Genomic DNA, 20,734 nt, shown 5'->3' on the forward strand with positions numbered 1-20,734 from the left:
GATTTTCATCCTGCTCCCCCTTTACGATCTCCTCAGGTTCCGGAATGTTGGTTGTGTCCTCCCTCGTGAAGACTGACGTGAAGAACTTATTTAGCCTGTCAGCTATCTCCTTTTCTTCTTTTACCACTCCCTTTCTGTCCCCATCATCCAGGGCAATCTTCGGGCTGAGCAGCGTTCGCGCAGGAGGTGTCTGTGCCGCCATCTTGGCAGCAGTAGAAAGGCCCTTTGAAAGCTTAGTAGGCTTCGAGGCTCGAGCCGGCATGCCTCAGAACTGAGCAAAAAAGATATAGGCTGGTAGCCCATGCAGCACCCCAGTTGCCGATGTTAGGGGTAGGCACTCAAAGAGGTATTGCAAGAAGAAAACGCTGATAAAGCAGCACCGGGGGCGGGAGAGGTGTTCTAACACATCTTACTAGGTCGAGTGCATCACGTGACCCCCCCCCCCTTGTCTTCTTTCTTCTGCTACTTTTCTGGTTTCTTTTGAGATCCAAGGTGATAGAGAGAATACAGTATATATTTTTATAAACCTTGTGGCCGGTATTTAAAAAAATATATTTGCTGCCTGGTCTAAATATTGACTCAACTATATATCCGCTTCAGATAAATGAACTCACCATCCTGTTCCATTTTTGTTTTCTGCCTGCCCCCTGTCTTCTTCCTTTCTTCTCTTATATCTGACATCGATCTCTTGTTTCAACTTTTTCTCTGTTTCTCTCAACTGCATTTTTACCTTATAGCTAGTTTTCATTCTTTATTGTTCCCCCATCTTTCTAGTACCCCATTTCTACCCTATGTACTTATTCTCTCTCTAGCTTCATGCAGCTTCTTCTGCCTTTCTTCTCTTTACCAACTTCAGCTGCTACCCTATCACTCAACCCCTTTCCACTTTTTGCTTCCCCCATTTCTACCCTCTCTCAACTCGTTTAAATCCACATCCTTTGTCTCTCACCTTTTCTGTAACCTTCTGTTTCTTTCAATTGCCTCCGAAACCATCCAGGTCCTTCAAACCATCTTCCTTTCCCATTTGTGTTTACTCAGTCTCACAGCCCTACTCATACCCTTTATTTAATAACCCAAACCACATTGTCCTAATTCCTGCTCAAATTCTTTAACACTGCTTTTCCTCTGCCTAATCCTCAAAGCCCCATTCTTCTATCCTTCCTAGACCCTTATGCATAATCCCACCTAAACCGAGAGTCCCTACATAGATTCCCAATATTCAACCAATCATAGTCTTTTCCTACTTTCCCATTCAATACTAGAATCTCTGTCTGAGTTCCTGTTCCCTTGCACCCCTATGTCCTCAGATCTACCTTCTGTTTCTTTTCCCTATTTCCTAGGTATACTTTGACCATATATATCTGTTTCCTCCCCAACACTTACACCTACATACGCCATTACTTCTCCGTCTCAGAGAATCTATCCTCCTCTCTCCCCAGCATCAGCTCCAAGTCCTTTCCTACTCCCAATCCCTAGCCCCAACATCAGACTCTTGCCTCAGCCTTAGCCCAGCACTGGCCTTCATCTCCTTCAAGTATAAGTTTATTAAAATTTGATATAACACTAATTAGTATGCTTTCTGAGTGGTGTATGTTAACCTAAAATATCAAAATACAAAACAGGAGTAAAGAAAAAGAAAAGTTACAAACTGCAATTCAAACAGAGAAATGTAAAGTCATACTCATGCACCCAGAGCAATGCCCAGGATCAACCTCCAGCCTCCTTCTAGCTCTAGCATCAACCTCCAGTCCCTTCCCCTCAGCCCCAGCATCAACATCAGTCTCCAACCTCTAGTCCCCTGCTTTATCTCCAGCCTCTGATCCTCAGCTTCAACTCCTACACATTGTGGGCATAGTGGTGGGAGCACGTTCTTCCTCTTTCAGCTGTGCTACTGCTCTTCCTTAGGCTATCCAGCAGGTTTGAAACATGAAACAAGGCATTTCCTGTTACTCTCAAGAAACAGGAAGTACCTCATCTCCTATTTCAAATCTATAAGATAGCTCAAAGTAGAAGTATAGCTGGACTTCAGGAAGGGACAATCCAATGAAGCTGACTTTTGGTGCTGCTAATCGTGAGCACCCTGAGCCATGATTACACTGGCTCAACCCTTAAACCACCCTGGGTATTTTTTATTTTGTGATGACACTCCTCTGTTTTGGTAGCATATGTACATATACCCAAATGATGTGGAGGGGAAGGGGGTATCACACAAGTAAAATACTTCCCACAACCAATGTATCTTTTCAGTTCATTTTATGTCATTTACATATTCTACAATTAAAAGAACCATATCACAGGCACTTTTTCTCAAATGGCGCTAGAGCTTTCTAGTTCTGATTTTGAGAATTCTTCAATATAAAATGTATTTGGACTGTACAAATCAAGGTAATGGCCACTTGAGTATCACAACAAGAGTTTATTCAATCTAGCAACCATTAGGTGTTTTTTTATTTAAACAACAGAAGCAATTTTAAATGGTTTTTGTATTGTTCTTCAGCTAAGGCAGAGGGTGTTTTACAGTTTTGTGCAAGCATATTTGACTATGAACCTATGCCAAAGATGATTATTTTTTTCTTTTCTAAATATTAGTGGTTCACGGTCTTCCTTGGTTTATTTTTATTTTAGATTTTAGTTGGCAAAAATGTACATACCTTTATTTCTGCTCCCTTATTAATTTTTTCCTTTTACTTCCCTTTATATTCCTTTTTCCTCTTTCCCCTTTCTCTTCTCTCTCGTTTTCTTTCCTTCTCCCCTTTCTATGAGCATCAAAACTTTTACTGCAGCAACCAGCAATAAAAAACCCTAACGCAGCTTGATAACAGGGGGCCTTAGTGTTTTCCCTTTTCCCTCTCTCCCCCTTCCTTTTACCCTTCTTTTCTATTCCTTTTTTCACCTTTTTTTCACTCTTTCCTTTTGTATTTTTTCTTGTGTTTCATATTTGGTATAGAAAATCCATATGTTGACCCTCAGTTGTGTTCCTTCTATACTTGTATATAGACTACTATCTTTACCAGGTATGATACTGCAACCATATGTTGACCCTCAGGTGTGTTCTGAGCAGCCAGGTTTGCTCATGGGTGGGTAAAATGAATATGACAAATGGCACATGACGTAAAAGGTTCCAAAATATTATTTTTTATTAATTATTCATATTAATTCTCAAAAGGTTATAACGTCACCGGGAGATCTTTACAGATGCCAAAACGCTGGCCTTCCTGACAAAGATCTCAACTCGATAATTCGTTGCTCCCCAATATGTACCTTTTGTCCTGCATTACTTGTCAGCCAATCCATTAACAGAGGTTGTCCTTAAATTTGGACAAAGAACTTCCTTTTAACATGAAAATAAAAGTTTCAGAAATCATATTTTTGTTTACATTCATTTCTGAATATGCAAAACATTTTATTATAACATAGCCAAAGAAATCTAAACCTTTAAATCTAAACCTGCTTATCTGTTTCAAGAGAACCTGCATTTGTTAAAAAGTGCTGAGAAGTTCTTGTCTCTCCCTGTCAGTACCATAGAAAGGAGGAGGGATATTCCCCCCCCCTTCTCTGAGCTTTACAAAAACTGACAGTTGCAAATTTCACTAACACACAGACTCAGAAAACCCCAGATGTTGCCTCCCAGGCTCCCTTTAAGTTTCTTTAGGTTGCAAATATATAAAATATGTTTTTCAAAACCCACTCTCAATTAGACTAGCTGAGTAAATTTTCAGGGTTTGTTATATCACAATTCTATATAAAATCTACAGACCCCATGAGTTCATAATGTATTTTATAATAACCACAAATTGCATTGAAATGTTCTTAGTGACACTCAAACTTCATCCATTAGTGTTTTAGAGCCATCAGAAGCGGCACTCCAGATATACAAAATATCAAGTTCATGGAGCTTTCTGCCGCTAATGTTTCCTCATTGGCTCATACACTATAGATTAGAATATAAGTATTAGAAATTTAAATTCTCAAATCCAGCTTATAGGCTTAAATAATTTGAATGAGACTTATCTTTAAAACCCTGGTTTAAACATTACCTAATACCGGGGACAGATAAACGCCAATACCTGCAGCACATATTTGGGAAACCCTAAATAGAGAGTGTTGCAGTGTTTGATATATATGTATTATTTATATTTTAAATTTTAATTAATGTGTAATGTTGTTATTAATATACATGGATTGATTTATATGTATTCATCTATTTTTTATATATTTGATTGATTGATTGATTTAATGTTATGCATTTGACACTTTTTGGTTCACATTAATAGGTTTTAATCCTCCTTTCTTTTATCAAATGTACCTTGTTATAATTCTTCTGCCTAATAATTTGCTTTTGTATTTTTCAGTTGTGGTTGTATTGTGACCCATGATGCAGGCAATTGTATGCCGAAACCTGGCTGTGTCGGATATTTTTATTTTTGCTACTGGTTGCTGGATTGAATAAACTCTTGTTGTGATACTCCAGTGGCCATTGCCTTGCTGTGTTTCTACTGTTTCCTCACACAAAAAAACAGTTTATCCTTCTTTTTTTGCTGCTTTGAATTGTACAGTTCATAGAAAATGTAACTCTTTTAACCTGAGATTTTTATTTATAGTTTCAGGCTCATAGAAATTGAAACTAATGCTGTAAGTATTCTTTATTTGACCATATTTATTGGGCCTTTTTAAGAGTAGAGGAGTATTCTAATCATAGAATCCTGATTGCAGTGAATACCACATACCACTCCTGTGTGTGACCCCCACCAATCAAGTACTGGTTGCATAAATAGCAGCACAATTTAACTCTAAGAGAAAGGAGAGGATGGTAGATGGCATGGTTAGGCAGACTAGAGAGGTCATATCTGCCTTCAGTTTTCTCTGTTTCTTATGAAAAAGAGACCTCAGTCACTACACCTGAATGTTATCTAATGCCCTCTATGATACAGTTATCTTTATCGGTACTCTTAAAAGCCTCTCATTTTTATTGTGTTGCTTTAAATATGTTAAGCTAAAAAGAAATCCAACACAATCTGTAGTGAGGTAGAAACACCACAAAGGAAAAATAAAGAAAAACTGCAGACAAACATACAAGATGCAGGCTATGTTTATTATATCAGTTATTGATTGTGGTTAATGTTACCACCTTTTAACAAACCAAGGGACCCGACACAGTCCGTGTTTTGATTAACACGCCTTCATCAGGGGTCCTAGGTTGACAAGGTATCAAATCAAACTGCAAACAAAAATAAACAAAAGCCTGTATAAATTGAAGATAAATGCTGATCCAAAGTCTCTGTGTGAACTTGCTACGTAGCAAAAAAAATATGTTGCCTGAAATTTCAATATGTGATAAGGTGATTTTCAATTCATTGTCACCAAATTTAAGTAACTCAAAAACTTCAGAATGCCTAATGTAAAAAACGAGCAGCACTTAAACCCAACAGGATCCATTTCATATAACTACACTGGATTTTTCAGGGCTGCAACAATTCAACATCTCATGCCAATGCTTCTTCTTTTGTCTTCAAAGGTTCTTCTTAATCTCAATGCTTAAAATAAGGTTTTATTTATTTTAAAAATGTATACACCGCCTGGAGTATCAGCGGTTTCCATGTAACAAACATACATAATAAAAAATATGAATCGTACAGTTGACAGATACACAGCATCCTAAAGCAGTAACTCTATATACTAAAAACAAAACATTACAACCTAAAAAACTTCAATATCATCCAAAAACTAATTATAAAATACGGGTTTTTGGATGATATTGAAGTTTTTTAGTTTGTAATGTTTTGTTTTTAGTATATAGAGTTACTGCTTTAGGATGCTGTGTATCTGTCAACTGTACGATTCATGTTTTTTTATTATGTATGTTTGTTTCCTGGAATCCAACCACCCTTGAAAGTGATCGATTCCTTCTCTCTTTAAATTGTGGACTTTAGTCATAGTTACTGTGTGCTTATTTTATAATTGGTATTTGTTTTCTGTATTTTGATTGTTATATTTCCTTTCAAGTATTAATTGATTTGTTAATTTGTAAAAGTAAAATTAAAAAAAAAAATCATCCAAAAACAAAATAGAACAGATGAACCAGAACAAATCCAAACAAAAGTGAATGAAAATAAACATCTACAAACAGAGTACCTATAAAGATATTGTACTGCCGAGTGCATTAGATCAGTGTTTCCCAACCAGCCAGTCGGATTTTCGGGATAACCCTAATGAATATGCATGAGAGAGATTTGCATATAATGAGGTGAAAGGCATGCAAATCTGCTCCATGCAAATTCATTAGGGCTATCCACTAATTCCACTATATATTTTTTGAGATATTGTGATCAAACTTGAATGCAGTACTTAAGGTGTGTTCACACCTAAAAAGCGATACAGAGACATTATAATATTTTCAGTCTTATTTACCATACCTTTTCTAATAATTCCTAGCATCTTGTTTGCTTTTTTGGATGCTGCCACAGTTTGAGTGGAAGGTTTTAGTGTATTGTCTACAATGACACCTAGATATTTTTCTTGGGTGATGACCCCTAAGGTGGACCCTAGCATCTGGTATCTATAATTTGGATTATTTTTCATCACTTTGCATTTGTCCACATTAAATTTCATCTGCCTGGTCTTCCAATTTCCTAAGGGCTAATTGCAATTTTTCACAGTCCACATGCGTTTTAACAACTTTGAACAGTTTAGTGTTATCTGCAAATTTAATTACCTTACTCGTCATTCCAGTTCCAGATAGAAACCTAGAAACATGATGGTAAATAAGTCCAAATTGTCCTTTCAGTCTGCTCATCCACAGGATCAGGACCATAGCCCCCCCCAAGTGCATGCTGGTGATGCACTAGGAGGAGCCTAAGGCCTCAATTGGCTCATGCTCCTAAAGCCCCTCCCTTAGGATGCACCGGGAAGGGGAGGGTAACCATTTTGAATAGGCAGTCCTTCAATGCAGGAGGGAGTGGCATCCCTCCTGCCTGATTTTTGATGAAAGGTATAGGGTGGATGTCGAGGGTGGTGGATTCTCGAGTTGGGGGGGATCTGATATAAAATCCCTCCAGCCCACTAGACAACCAGGATTTTGGGAGAGGGTGAGGGGTGATCAGAAGTCAGGGGCGCTTGATGTCAGGGGAGCCTGGTTTTGGCAGCGGGAGAGGGGCACAAAGGCAGCGGAGGGGGAGGGGTGCAGAAGTGCACCTCCATCCCAGGCAACCCCTACCCTCACTATGCCACTACCTTTATCCATATATTTATTCACATCTTCAAAGAAGTCAAACAAATTGGTGAGGCAAGATCTCCCTCAGCTGAACCCATGCTGACTCTGTCTCATTAAATCATGTTTGTTTGCATGTTCCATAATTTATTTTTTTTAACTAGTGTTTAAGCCTGTTACATTAATGGGTGCTAGAATAGATTAGTCTGATCCAGTATGGCTATTCTTCTTATGTCTTATCCCCATATTCAGGCTTCCATTTCCCCTTTTACCTTCCCTATTTCTACCTTTTTTCACCAGCTTAAAAATCTGTCCCTCCCCTCTCTCTGTCCTTCATCTCCATAGAACTCCCTTTCCCCATCAACCTTTGCTTCTGCATCTTCACTTAATCTTCTAGTTCCTATTTTCAGGCCCTTTCTCTCACATGCCCCCTTTTTAGCCCCCAGCTTTAGTCCCAGTCCTTTTTCTCTCACATCCCCTTTTGTAGCCCCCTTCTCCCACCTCCCCCTTTTTTCATCCCCAGCTCCCTACTTTCACACATTCCCTTTTTATAGCCCCCAACCCTAACCTCCTTCTCATACCTGCTCTTGTCTTCCTTTTCAGCCTCCAAATCCAGACCAAGACCCCTTCTCTCACAACTCACCTTTTGCAGTTCCAAACGCCAGCCTTCTTTTCCGAACTGTCTTCTTTTCATAGCCTCCTACAGCCTCTCTTTTCCTTAGAACCCCCCTTTAAAGCCTCCTTCCCTCACATGTCCCCTTTTTACAGCCCCATGTGTTTTTTCAGCCCCAGCTCCGAACCCCTTTTTAGTTCTCCAGCCCCCTTCTCCCATCTTTCCCTTTCAGCCTTCAGCCATAGCCCCCTTTTCTCACATGTCCCTTTAGCAGCCTCCTTCTCACACATATCCCCTTTTCTGCCCCCAGCCCCCTTCTCTTACACATTCCCATTGTCAGCTCCCAGTTCCTTTCTCTAACATGTTCCCTTTTTACAATACCGACCCCAGCTCCAGCCCCCTTCTCCCACCTACTCCTTTTTTTCAGCACCTAGTTCGCTTCTCCTATTTGACCCCTTTTGCCTCTGAAGTGTGGCTTGGACCCTGGTCCAATGAAATGAGTTCAACCCACCAGAAGACCGTTGTACATTTTTTTCACCCCCCCCATTCAAAGTCGCACTCAAACCCTTCCCCATTTCACCAATGCTCAGCAAAGTCCCAGTTGACAAAATCTTCCCTGTGCCCTCATCATCACCCCCCCCACACACACACACTAAAAATAAGTAACCCTAACATACCAAAAAAGCCCAAGACGGTTATCAGAAACGCAGCAGCAGAAAAATTTCACCCCTCTCCCAATGCCACTTCTTTTGAGAAGTGCGGACTGATTTGCGACACATTGGAATTTTGGGGATTTTTTTTTTTTTTTTACCGCTTTCTACTTCTTTGTGCCTGTTTTCTTCTCATTCCCTCCTGTTAAGCCACTGTCACATCACTGAAAGTGGAAAAAAAATCTCTCGCAAAATGCCACCTCAAAAACTTCATGTTCAGAAACTCTCTCCTCCTCTCCAATAACTTCACAAACTCTCTTTAAATTCTGGTCTCGAGATCCCTCCTGGGCTTTTCTATTGTATTGCGCATGCGGAGGCATGGAGTGTCAACCTAGTGTGCACTGTACATGCACTACTAAGGGTTTTATTATAGTGGATAATTGTTTCCACTATTTTGCCCAGCACTTAGGTCAGGCTTACGGGTCTGTAATTCCTCAGATCTTCCCTGGAACCCTTTTTAAAAATCGCAGTAAAAAGTTTTTACTACGTTAGGCACATATTAGAACCTAATGTGGCTTAGTGAAAGAGCCCCTAAGATATTCCAATAAAATATTTTGAGATATTAGAAGTTTGCATCTGGGACTGTTACAAGAAAACTGAGATATCTGGTCACCATAGTTCATAGTTTCTCAAATCTGTCCTGAGAATCCCATGACCAGTATGGTTTTCAGAATATTTAAAATGAATATGAATGAGATATATTTATGAGTGGAATCTGCGCATTCAGATCTCTCTTGCATATTCATAGTGGATATAATGAATAACCAACTGGCTCTTGCGTCCCTAGGACAGGTTTGGGAAACCCTGCACTAATGAATATTCTTTGCCTCTTTCTTTTAGGATCAGGGTGTGATACATGCTTTAGCTTTCACATAAGGGGTCTTTTTACTAAGGTGCGCTAACAGATTTAGCGTACGCTAATTGATTTAGCGCATGCTAATTGATTTAATGTGTGCTAACAATTAGCACACGCTACATGCTAACATTACATTAGTGATTTCTATTCCGCCATTACCTTGCGGTTCAAGGCGGATTACATTCAAACTAAAAACAAGAATTACATTCAAATTAAAAGGAATAGAATAAGCGATGACATATAATTTTTTAAGGTAATAAACATTGGGTAAAGAGTTACCAAAGGGAAGTGGAGGTCTTTAGGAGATAAGAATAGAGTGAAATTAAGGGTTATAGATAACGTTTGATAGATAAAAGAGTATTAGAGAGATCTAAGAGTAAATAGAGTGTTGGATATTGGGTTGGGATTGGTTGTGCTGGATAGATTTTATGTGTTTTTTGAAGAGTATGGTTTTAATATCTCTCCTGAAGGCTTTGTAGTCTGAAGTCATAGATAACAGAGTAGTGATTTGTCTGTCCAGTTTAGCTGCTTTGGAGGCTATTAGGTTGTCATAAAGTTTTTTTCGTTTGACATCTTTGGATGATGGGTGAGAGAAAAGTGAGTGGGATCTTCTGTGTCTGATTGAGGAGGATTGATTTAGTCGGCTGTTCCAGTAGGTTGGGCCCTCTCCATTGAGAGCCTTGTAAATTAAGCAGTAGAATTTGAAGTGTACTCTCGCTTCTATTGGAAGCCAGTGCGAGTCATGGTATGCCTCTGTGATATGATCATATTTTTTTAGGAAATATACAAGTCTCAGGGCTGTATTCTGTATTGTCTGCAATTGCTTCATCATGGTCGCGGGACAACGTGTCCATAGAATATAATGGGGGCATTAGCATTTAGCGCACACTAATCGTTAGTGCACGCTAAATCAGCTAGCGCACCTTAGTACAAGAGGGGGCAAGTTTCCAATCAAATTAAATCTCATTTCTCCTCTAGTTTTTTCAGAACGTACCATTAGGGACTTGAGCAAATCCAAGAACTTCTCATTCCTTTCTTATCTGTTTCCTTTCTACTGTTCTTGAGCTAATTCAGGTATTGCTGGTTTTCAATTGTGATTTGTCCCCCATATGCACATAAGTGCATCTGACTTCATCATAGGTACAGGATTTTATCAAATATATGCATACATGAGTAAAATAAAATTGCAAATCTCCCTCAGAGCAAATGTGAATATGCACATGTATTTTCCATGGGATAGCTTTAAAAGGGAAAGTACCGGTATGTACATACTTTTCCTCTGGGCAATTCATCTAACCCTTCATTATCCCAAGCACCACAATTAAATACCTAAGAGTACCTGATTACTATTCAATGTACAGTCGACCCTCCAAATTCACAGGGGTTATGTTCTTAGGACCTGTTTTACAAAGCCACGCTAGCGGCTGTTGCGCGGTAATGGCCCCGAAGCCCAGGCTTTGTAAAACAGGCTCTTAGAGTACCCATGAATTGTGAAAACCCACAAATATTTGGTGTGGTCAAAAAAATGCCTATTTTTACAGTTTAAACCCTAAATATGCCCCCCAAATAATTTAAGGTAAAATGTACATGTACTCACCAATAATGAATGATTAGTGTTAAAATTATATGTTGCCAAGAAAAAAAAGTCATTAAAATTGCGGAGGGAAAAAACGTGAATCACTGAGGCCGCAAACTCTGAACCGCGACTTTGTGGGGGGTAAACTGTATTGTAAACTGCTGTGGGTGAATCTTCTTAAATGTCTTGTTAAAATGTTTATTTTATTTTTATTTTTCCTCTAACTCTACTTTTCACTTCTCTATTACCCTCCAGGTACTTTAGTTAGATTGTGAGCCTTCGGGACAGTAAGGGAATTTTTCAAGTACCTTTCTTATTTCTAATCTTAATGTATATTTTCTGTAAACCGCTTAGAACCTAACGGATGTAGCGGTATATAAGAAATAAATTACATTACATTACATTACATTAATAAATCCCAATAAATAAATAAATAGTGCACATATATTTTTAGGTATAGTTAGAGGAGGCATTCCAAGTGATGTCATTAGCTTAAGGGATGAAATGACACACAAATTACATGTTCAAATCCACTTTATCGAGTTTCCATGAAAAAAGTGCCTGCACAGAAAGCAGGTACTAACAGGGATAGTTTATAACTGCAGCATACATTTCAAAATGAAAGAATGCACCTACGTTTGCTTTGAAAATGAATGCAAAGCCCTCATGCTTTGTACCTATGTGATCTGTTCAAAAACAGCCCCCTAAACGGGACAAGCTGAACCTCTTTTGGTATTACACTTGCATTCATGGAAGTATCCTGCTTTTTATTTGAGAACTCAACATGACATCTCCATTCATTCAATAGTATGGCCAAGACTGGCTCAGCCTCACCGTTTTGACAGGTCATTAACCCCTTCTTCTATTAAACTGCGCTAGCAGTTTTTAGCGCAGGGAGCCGTGCTGAATGGCCTGCGCTGCTTCCAACACTCATAGGAACTCTATGAGCGTCGGGAGCAGTGCGTGCCATTCAGCGTGGCTCCTTGCACGAGAAATTGCTAGTGCAGTTTAATAGAAGCCCTAAGTTGAGACAGTCCCAACCATTGAACTTTCCCTAACCCAGACCATGCCATTTGATGGCATGCCAGAAGGAACTTTTCCTCCTACTGGATCAAAGTACTTTCTTTCAGGAAGTTTTTACTGAACCTTCAGGTGTTAGCTGTCCTGCTGCCTAATACTAAAATAAGCAATTTACATATAGAATAAGGCTTTAATAGTGCACACAGTGCTCCATAGGAGGGGGAGGAGTGGCTTGCTCCCTGTGACTATCCTTCCCCTCTCTACGCGGTATTCTCTATGCAGGTAAACTAGGAAAATCTCTTCTCTTCAAAATCACAGGTCTCTGGAACGACCTTACTATCCCGTTGCGGAACCTGGGCTCTCTCCAACTATTCCACAAGCAACTGAAAACTTGGCTCTTCTCTAACATGTAATTCTATTTTCCCCCTTACTCTACCATTCTATATATAAGCTCATGTAAACCTTTTCCTTTCTCTTCTTATATTTTAAGTTCTTGTAAACCGTGCCGAGCTCCACTTCCGTGGAGAGGATGCGGTATATAAACGTAAGGTTTAGTTTAGTTTAATAATTTTTTTTTTCCTTGTGACATTTATATTTCGGAGTCCCAGACATAACAATTCTTATGAATTTATGTTTATTTTTTTTTTGCAATCTTGTGTTTTGCTTGCACAGTAAAAAGTGAGGATGAAAGGATAGTCTTTTCTTAGGAAAACATAAACTTTTTTAGAGAATCACATAAGACGGATTACAGCTCAGCTCGACATGTCCAGTTTTTTGATACATAAATAATGTGTCTTCATCAGGAGTCTATAAATTTAAAATTTAATACATCTATTTATTTTTAAAAATCCATATATTATCAACATATATAGAATTTTACTTATCTTTTTAAGATAATTTTACATATGTTGATAATATATGGATTTTTAAAAAATAAATTGATGCATTAAATTTTAAATTTATTGACTCCTGATGAAGACACATTATTTATGTGTCAAAATGCTGGCCATGTGATTCTCCAATAAAGTTCGTGTGTTCCTAAGGAAAGACTATCATTTCATTCTCACAATTTTCTGCTTGTGCATCTACTGCGTGGGATACAACTTTCCTGTTTCTTTTTGGTTGCTTGCAGAGTAGGCGATTTGTGAAAATACTCGGTCCAGAATTTGTTCCTCCTGCATTAGTGAAAATTCAGGGTGTAGTTAATCCATTTGCAAGGAGGTAAATGATTTTCTTTATTAATAGTTATTAGCTGGTTTGGGGTAAATTCTATTTATGGTGCTTAAAAAATCAGCCTGTGCTTAAGTTGTGCGTGCATCGAGTGAATTCTATAACAATGTACCTGAGTTTGAGCAACATCCACGGTCTGCCCATAATCTGCCCCAGCCATGCCCCTGTTTCAGCTGTGTGCACTGAAACTAGCGTGTACTTTTTATACTATTGCACAGGAAAATGTGTATATAACTTTTAACGAATACCAATTTCTGTTAATTGTGATGTGTTAATGGACAATTATCAGCGCCAATTAGGCCAATTCAATTAAATTGTACGCACAATTTGGGTGTGCGCACCAGATTTATGCGCACATCTTAGGCGCCATATACAGAATTTTGGGGGGGTTTGTTTTTTCTTGTTTTAAATTAGTTCAGCTGACTGTTGAAACAAAATAACCGAGATCACCATTTTATGATCTGATTTATATTTCATTTTGGGCAAAATAGATAACGTGTTTAAGTATTTGAAAGATTCTGATTTGTGGTCCCACTCAGATTCCCCATCTCCAAAGGCTCCCACTCCAGAGTATATGATGTAAGAGAGTAAGCACTCAGAAATTATAATGCGAACATTCTATGGAGCAAGGACAAGATCTGCACTCCTGCACATATTTTTTTTTTTTTTTTTAAATAAAACATACACTTATTCATACCGGCACATATATGCACAAAATTACACCTATATAAAACTTTGTTGTTGGTGCTTTCAGGTAGGCTGTTTTATAAAAAGGCACATGTGTAGGTTCATATGGTACCTCTAAAAAACAGGTGGAACATATGTCTTTTTCCTGCCCAGGCACCCTGTTATACAATTACGCTTATAAAATCTATTTATAAATGTAGGTGCAAAGTCTGCAGGTACTTTGTACCCACGGCAAGTTTCAAGTGAAAGTACACGCTTACTTTCCTTGGAAAACTACTTGCAAATCTGCAAATAATAAGTATCCACAGAATTTGTCCAAAAGCAGACATCGTACTTCCTGGGATAGAGAGGAGAGTCAATGAGCAGGGATGGAGAATGAAATGGAATTGCCATAGACTGTCTCTCTTAAGAGGCATTGCCTTCTAGAACACCTCTGTGGATAGAGTCAGGGCCGCCATCAGAAATTTCTGGGCCCCTTACTGAGCAATCCTATTGGGCCCCCTACACACCCTCTTCCATGGGCCGAATATACACATACTTTTCTCTGTCGCTGCACTCTTTGACCAAAAGATTTGTAAGCCTGCAACCACGTCAAGTTAGACTCTTTCAGAAGGGCCCTAACCTAACCTAAACTAATCTATACCTATCTATTCTAAACTAACATATGTCTTATACTGAACTAATAACAAACTAACAAACATCTGCATAATAAATAACTAATAAATAATAGTGCTAGTAGCTATAATTCACTTTTGAATGTAAAATCTCAGTTAAGGATTTCTTTTGACCTTTGTAGGCCAGAAGTAGATCACAATTGCACAATATTTTTTGTAACAAGTATTAAATGTGTTTTTATAAATACTGTAAGCTTAATAAATATATCAGAAAAAACTACACATCTGAGCGCATATCTAAACATACACATCTGAACATACACATCTGTATGATCCCATCCTCCTCAGCTTGCCTATAGCTGCATCATGCATGTTAAAAATGTACGATATGTTGATATGTGCACCTTCCTTCCTTCCTTCCCATCCATCCTCCTCAGGCTGTCCTTACACATCCACAGCTGCATGTTAATGATGATGTATATGTTATGATGATAAATAAGTGCATATGAGCACATCATTAACATGCAGCTATGGATGAATATATAATATTATGAGTGTGCACCTCTTCCTTCCCATCCTCCTCAGCATATCACATACAGCATGTTACATTACACATTGTGTAATGTAACATGCTGTATGTGACATGCTAAGGAGGATGGGAAGGAAGAGGTGCACACTCATAACATCATTATATATTCATGAATCAATCTGATAATCATCACCACCAGGCTGTGTGTGTTATGGGATGGAGGAAGAAAGGTGCATGGGATGGAGGAAGAAAGGTGCATGTTTAAATTGATCACTGCCTTACTGGTTCTGCAGCTCCTCGTGCTGCTCCTCTCGTCCTGTCCTCCTAGAGACGTGGTGACGTCATCCGGCCGACCCGCTCTCGCAGATTCAGTGGCAGGCAAGTGGCAGGCACCCTAAGCCCAAGCCAATCGGAGTGGAGACAGGGCGGGCCTTGGTGAAGGAGTCAGGAGACGAGAGGCACGCACCTAGTATATCGCCGGCTGCGGCCGCGGGCCAGGTAGATGGATCCACTTTTGTCCGGGGGGGTGCTATCAGGAAATCGGCAGGGGACAAAAAAAAGTATGACAGCAGTGTTTATTGTTGTGCACAGCAGAAGCATAATACAGGAATTTGTGCTATGGTGGCCTAGGACCCTGGGGTAGAGAGTTGCGCGGGGACAGAAATCCCTCCCGTCCCCGCCAAAGTCCCACCCGTCCTCCCCGTCCCCGCGAGGAATCCCTCCGTCCCCACCTGTTCCCACGAGGAATCCCCTCCATCCCCGCCCGTCCCCGTGAGGAATCCCCTCCGTCCCCACCCATCCCTATAAACTACAGAAATAGTTATTTCATTTAATTATGTTACTGAATTAAAAGCTCTGGTAGAAACCCATTTAAAAATAAGCAAAAAGACTTTATTAATTTGGAAATATTAATTGGGAAGAACACATACTTTGTAAACGGGTTTCTACCAGAGCCTCTAATGTTTATAAATTTTTATCAACACAACTAATATACTACTTTATCCTGAAGCAAAAAAAAGAATTTTTTTCCTACCTTTGTTGCCTGGTTTCTGCTTTCCTCATGTTCTCATTTAATTCCTTCCATCCACTGTCTCTCTTCTTTCTGCGTCTTCCATTTGCTCTGTTACTGTGCCTCTCCCTTTCTCCCCCCTCCAAAATTGGTCTGGCATCCATCTTCTTCCCTCCGCTCCCCCCATAGTCTGGCATTTCTGTCTTCTTCCCTGCCAGTGTCTTCTCCCCACTCTCTCTTCCCCATTTCCTTTCAGCGTCCTTCTCCCCCCTCTGTCTTCCCCATGTGCTTTCAGCGTCCTTCTCCCTCCCCTGTCTTCCCCATGCCCTTTCAGCGTCCTTCTCCCCACATCTTCCCATGTCCTTTCAGCGTCCTTCTCCACCCATTTGTCTTCCCCATGTCCTTTCATGGTCCTTCTCCCCCCTCTGTCTTCCCCATGTGCTTTCAGTGTCCTTCTCCCCCCTGTCTTCCCCATGTCCTTTCAGGGTCCTTCTCCCCCCTCTGTCTTCCCCATGTGCTTTCAGCGTCCTTCTCCCCCCCCTCCCGTCTTCCCAATGTCCTTTCAGCATCCTTCTTCACCCCTTTGTCTTCCCCATGTCCTTTCAGCGTCCTTCTCCACCCCTTTGTCTTCCCCATGTGCTTTCAGCATCCTTGTCTCCCCTCCCGTCTTCCCCATGTCCTTTCAGCATCCTTCTTCACCCCTTTGTCTTCCCCATGTCCTTTCAGTGTCCTTCTCCACCCCTTTGTCTTCCCCAGTGCTTTCAGCGGCCTTCTCCCCCCTCAGTTTTACCCATTTCCCTTAAGCGTCTTTTCTTCTCCACTCCACCTTTTCTCCCTTTCTCCCTCCCTGCCCCTTACCTTTGTGGCGCTTCCCCACCCGACCAACAACAGAACAGGCCCGGTCGGACAAACCTCCCTGCCCTGTAACTGCGAATCTAAATTACTTTCTTACAGCAGCTGGAGTATTGAAGCTGCTGTAAGAAGGTAATTTAGATTCGCTGCTACAGGGCAGGGAAGTTTGTCGGCCGGGCCTGTTGTCGGTCGGTCGGGGGAAGTGCCACAAGGCTAAGGGGACCTGACCGGCTGTGCACACTCCCCCCCACGGCTGCACCCAGGGCGGACTGCCCCCCCCCCCCTTCGGTACACGACTGCCTTTTCCCTAACTGCCTTGCCGCAAGCAGCCGACCGGAAGTCTTCCCGATGTCAGCGCTAACGTCGGAGGAAGGGAGGGCTTTGCTTAAGCCCTCCCTCCGACATCAGCGCTGACATCGGGAAGACTTCCATTTGGCTGTGTGCTGCGGCAAGGCAGTAAGAAGAAGGAGAGGAGACTATGCTTGCGACCCTGGGGGAGCCCGGGCCCCCTGTCAGCTCCGGGCCCCTGAATGCAGGACTGGTAGTACTGCCCTGATGGCGGCCCTGGATAGAGTTGCCAGATTTTCCAATCGGAAAATCCAGACCCCCCTAAACCTGCGCCTAGGCCCACCCATCCCTGCCCCTAGTCTTGCCCTAGCCCCTCCCCCACTGACTGCTCTTGTCAGGCAGGGAGGAAGTCTGCGCATGCGTGTGATATCATGACGCAGCATCCACATATGCGCGGACTTCCTCCCTACCCGACGCAATGTGAGGATGCTTTTCAAAACTCGTGTCCGTGGAAATCTGGACATCTGGTAACCCTATCTATGGATTATAGGAATGTAACACAGCAAACACACACACAGGATGCGAGTTGGGAAGGAGGCGCTGCCAGTGGCTAGCTCCAAGTTCCTTTTATTATGCTTCTAAGCTAATGACATTATAGTAACTCCCTCATTTACACAACTAATGATTGGTTGATACAAAGGTACATGCTTTTACATCGTGATCACCCTCCCTTTACCTTGTGCTTTTACCTCGTGATCACCCTCCAACTCAGCACTTAGACAAGGGCCTGATTAACACGTGGACAGAACCTGAGTCTTTGCACATATGCAATGCAATGCCTGTCAGCTGATGTCCTTTCCAAATAAGGACAGCTTAAATAAGATAAGGGTTAACATGTGACAGGGGTCTTGTGACAAGAGGGGAGGGGGGAATGCCTCAGCATTCTGTCACAAGGTGCTAACATTTTCCTTTGCTTAGAATGGCTGCGTGGCAAGAAAGGAGAGGGAATGAGAAAGGATTAATACAGTACTTTTTTCACAGGGCCTTAGATCAGTGTGCTGACCTTGCCCTGGTTCATAACTGCATCCCTTCAATGGATCATGTGCACTTCCATGTTCTCTTTCAAATCACTCCCTGGTCATCTGTTTCCATATGAGGAGTAGGTGGACATGCACCTAGAAAGTCTGTTTTTTACCTCACCAGCCAGTAATAGCCATGTCAGACCTTCGAGATCTAAACTAATATGTTTTGCTTTTCATTGTTTTATGCCTTCTTCTTTTTACAAATAACTGGTTTTCATATCTCTTCTAGAATTCATATAACTTTCGAGAAAGATAATGAAAATTTTATCTTCCACATGAGCATTCGATTTGACGAAAAAAAGAATGTAGTTGTTATTAATTCGCAAACAAATGGTACCTGGGGAGAAGAAGAGAGGGTGTTGTCTTACTTTCCATTTGCGCCTTCCCAAGGTTTTGAGGTAAATTAAATTTAAAACAGAATTTTGAATTAAGCTCTGATTGATGATTATAGCAATGGAATTGTAGAACTGAAATGTAACACAGTAACAAGATAGCAGAAAAAGACCTTCACGGTCCATCCAGTCTGCCCAAAAAGGTGGCCAGGTCATCCATGTTTCAATGCTGGTTGTGAAGTCATCAATCATGATGGGGATGATATGTGGTGTATTGCTGAAAGTATTCAGGTTATTAGTCAAGATGCCTTCCCTTCCCTCCAAAGCTGCACAGTTCCCCAAATCTCAATATATAACAATAAAATGATCAATATACTGGAGTTGTCAAATCTTGACCTGTCTCTTGCTACTTGTGGGACACAGACCATACAAATCAATCCGGCATTGGGCTCTGTTCCCCATGCTGTATTTTCTTTGTCTCTCGCCAAATGACAAATACAAGTGAACCTTACTACTTACGTTATAATAGGCATCCCACAGCATAAGCTTCTCAGATATCACTGTTGCTCCATAATTTGGACACTGCTCCAACTATATAATCAATCCCAGAGGTTAGTCAAATAATTTTACACATAAATAGTAGCAGAACATAGAAACATGATATCAGATAAAGGCCAAATGGCCTATCCACAGTAACCATTATCTCTTCCTTTTTTTAAGAGATCCTATGTGTCTATCCCAGGCTTTCTTGACAATCAGAGATAATTTTTAGCAGCATTATATGGATACCAAAACTGAAAATTGATAGATAGTAGACGTGGAGGGACATTTTCGTTATGACATCTATGTCCAACTTTGAATGTTTTGTGAAGCACATCCCAAAATAGGGTAGAGGAAATATCTATTTTTGAAATGCAAGACACCCATCTTTTTTTTTTTTTTTTCTCAAAAATGACCTTTCCAGATATGTTTGCCCTTATTGCATCTATCTTTTTTGGCCATTTTCAAAAAACAAAATGTCCAAATGAAAGACATACAAAGCAAGCTGTTTGCATGTAGGAGTGGCCAGCATTGTTAGTACACTGGCCAAACAGACATGTCAGAAGAACAGTGGGCCACCCAAGTGGGCACTACAGTGAACTTCACATAAAGGCTCTCAGGGTACAAATCTAACAGAACACCCTTACATTGTATGAGGAGCCCTCCAAAACTCACCCCAAACCAACTGTACCCAACTGTCTAACTCACCGACAGCCCTTATACCTGCAGGTATCACCTATATCTCAGTAAAGTAGATTTTGGTGGGCTCACACTTTTCACCACAAGTGTACAAGTTAGGGCAGCATATGGGCCTGGGTTCCCTTCTATGGAGTTCACTGTACTGACCACCAGGCTACTCCAGACACTTGTTTGATGCTCTAATAGGACTGGCCATTACATCTGTTGCTGTCAGACAGACAGATATATACTATTTCATTCTGATATTGGGGGGGATGGGAGGAGGTTATGCCCTTATTCCTCCAGTGGTCATCTGATCAGTTTAGGTACCTTTTTGGCCCTTATTCATTTTTAAAACAGGTCTAGTTCCAAACATCTAAATGGTGCCCTAGACATTTTGTGAAATGTTCAATTATCATTGCAAAACTTCCAAGCCCTAATCTTGCTTTAATTCCATCTAAAACGCCCCCTTGAGATTTAGACACAAATGGTGTTTCAAAAATGGCGATTTGGCTATTTTAAAAATGCTACTTTGTCATTTTTTGGATGTCTCTATGTTTTCAAATTGAGCCCCTTAGTCATATGAAAGGTAATTCTGTAATAGGGTGCTTGGTAAGAGCCTATTCTCTTAAGGAAAGTAGGTGCCTATCTTCCTTCATAAAATACTTGCTTAACCAGACATATATGAGCATAAGGAATATTGACACTGTATAAATGCATATTTATGTATTTGTTTATTTTATATACCACCTTCCAAATGAAGGTGATTTACAATACAAAGTTCGGTTTAATGCAACAAAACTAAACATTAACATGAAACTAGAACTAGACTAAATGACTAAGAAAATAAAACCAAAAAAAAGGAAGGGGAATGAGTTGCACAACAATAAATTTCCAAAACTCTGTTTAAC

The 20,734-nt window shown here is 40.5% G+C and overlaps 1 protein-coding gene and 1 long non-coding RNA gene across 5 annotated transcripts in view; one reads left to right on the plus strand and one right to left on the minus strand.

Moving 5' to 3' along the window:
- The window catches only part of LOC117364305 (galectin-9-like), a 45,586-nt gene that overhangs the window by 21,794 nt on the left and 3,058 nt on the right, over nucleotides 1–20,734 (plus strand). For all 4 annotated transcript variants that reach the window (XM_033953385.1, XM_033953384.1, XM_033953387.1 and 1 more), the window contains 3 exons: nucleotides 4,602–4,632; nucleotides 13,115–13,203; nucleotides 18,503–18,671. In XM_033953385.1, coding sequence (XP_033809276.1) covers nucleotides 4,602–4,632; nucleotides 13,115–13,203; nucleotides 18,503–18,671 — 289 coding nt within the window. The remainder of the gene's footprint in view (nucleotides 1–4,601; nucleotides 4,633–13,114; nucleotides 13,204–18,502; nucleotides 18,672–20,734) is intronic.
- The window catches only part of LOC117364306, a 29,570-nt gene continuing 24,176 nt past the window's right edge, over nucleotides 15,341–20,734 (minus strand). Inside the window, exons 2-3 of the long non-coding RNA XR_004540205.1 lie at nucleotides 19,125–19,196; nucleotides 15,341–15,571 (exon numbers count right to left, since the gene is read on the minus strand). This is a non-coding gene — a long non-coding RNA (uncharacterized LOC117364306). The remainder of the gene's footprint in view (nucleotides 15,572–19,124; nucleotides 19,197–20,734) is intronic.

This window comes from Geotrypetes seraphini, chromosome 7 (assembly GCF_902459505.1).
Source record: "Geotrypetes seraphini chromosome 7, aGeoSer1.1, whole genome shotgun sequence".
Classification (NCBI taxonomy): domain Eukaryota; kingdom Metazoa; phylum Chordata; class Amphibia; order Gymnophiona; family Dermophiidae; genus Geotrypetes; species Geotrypetes seraphini.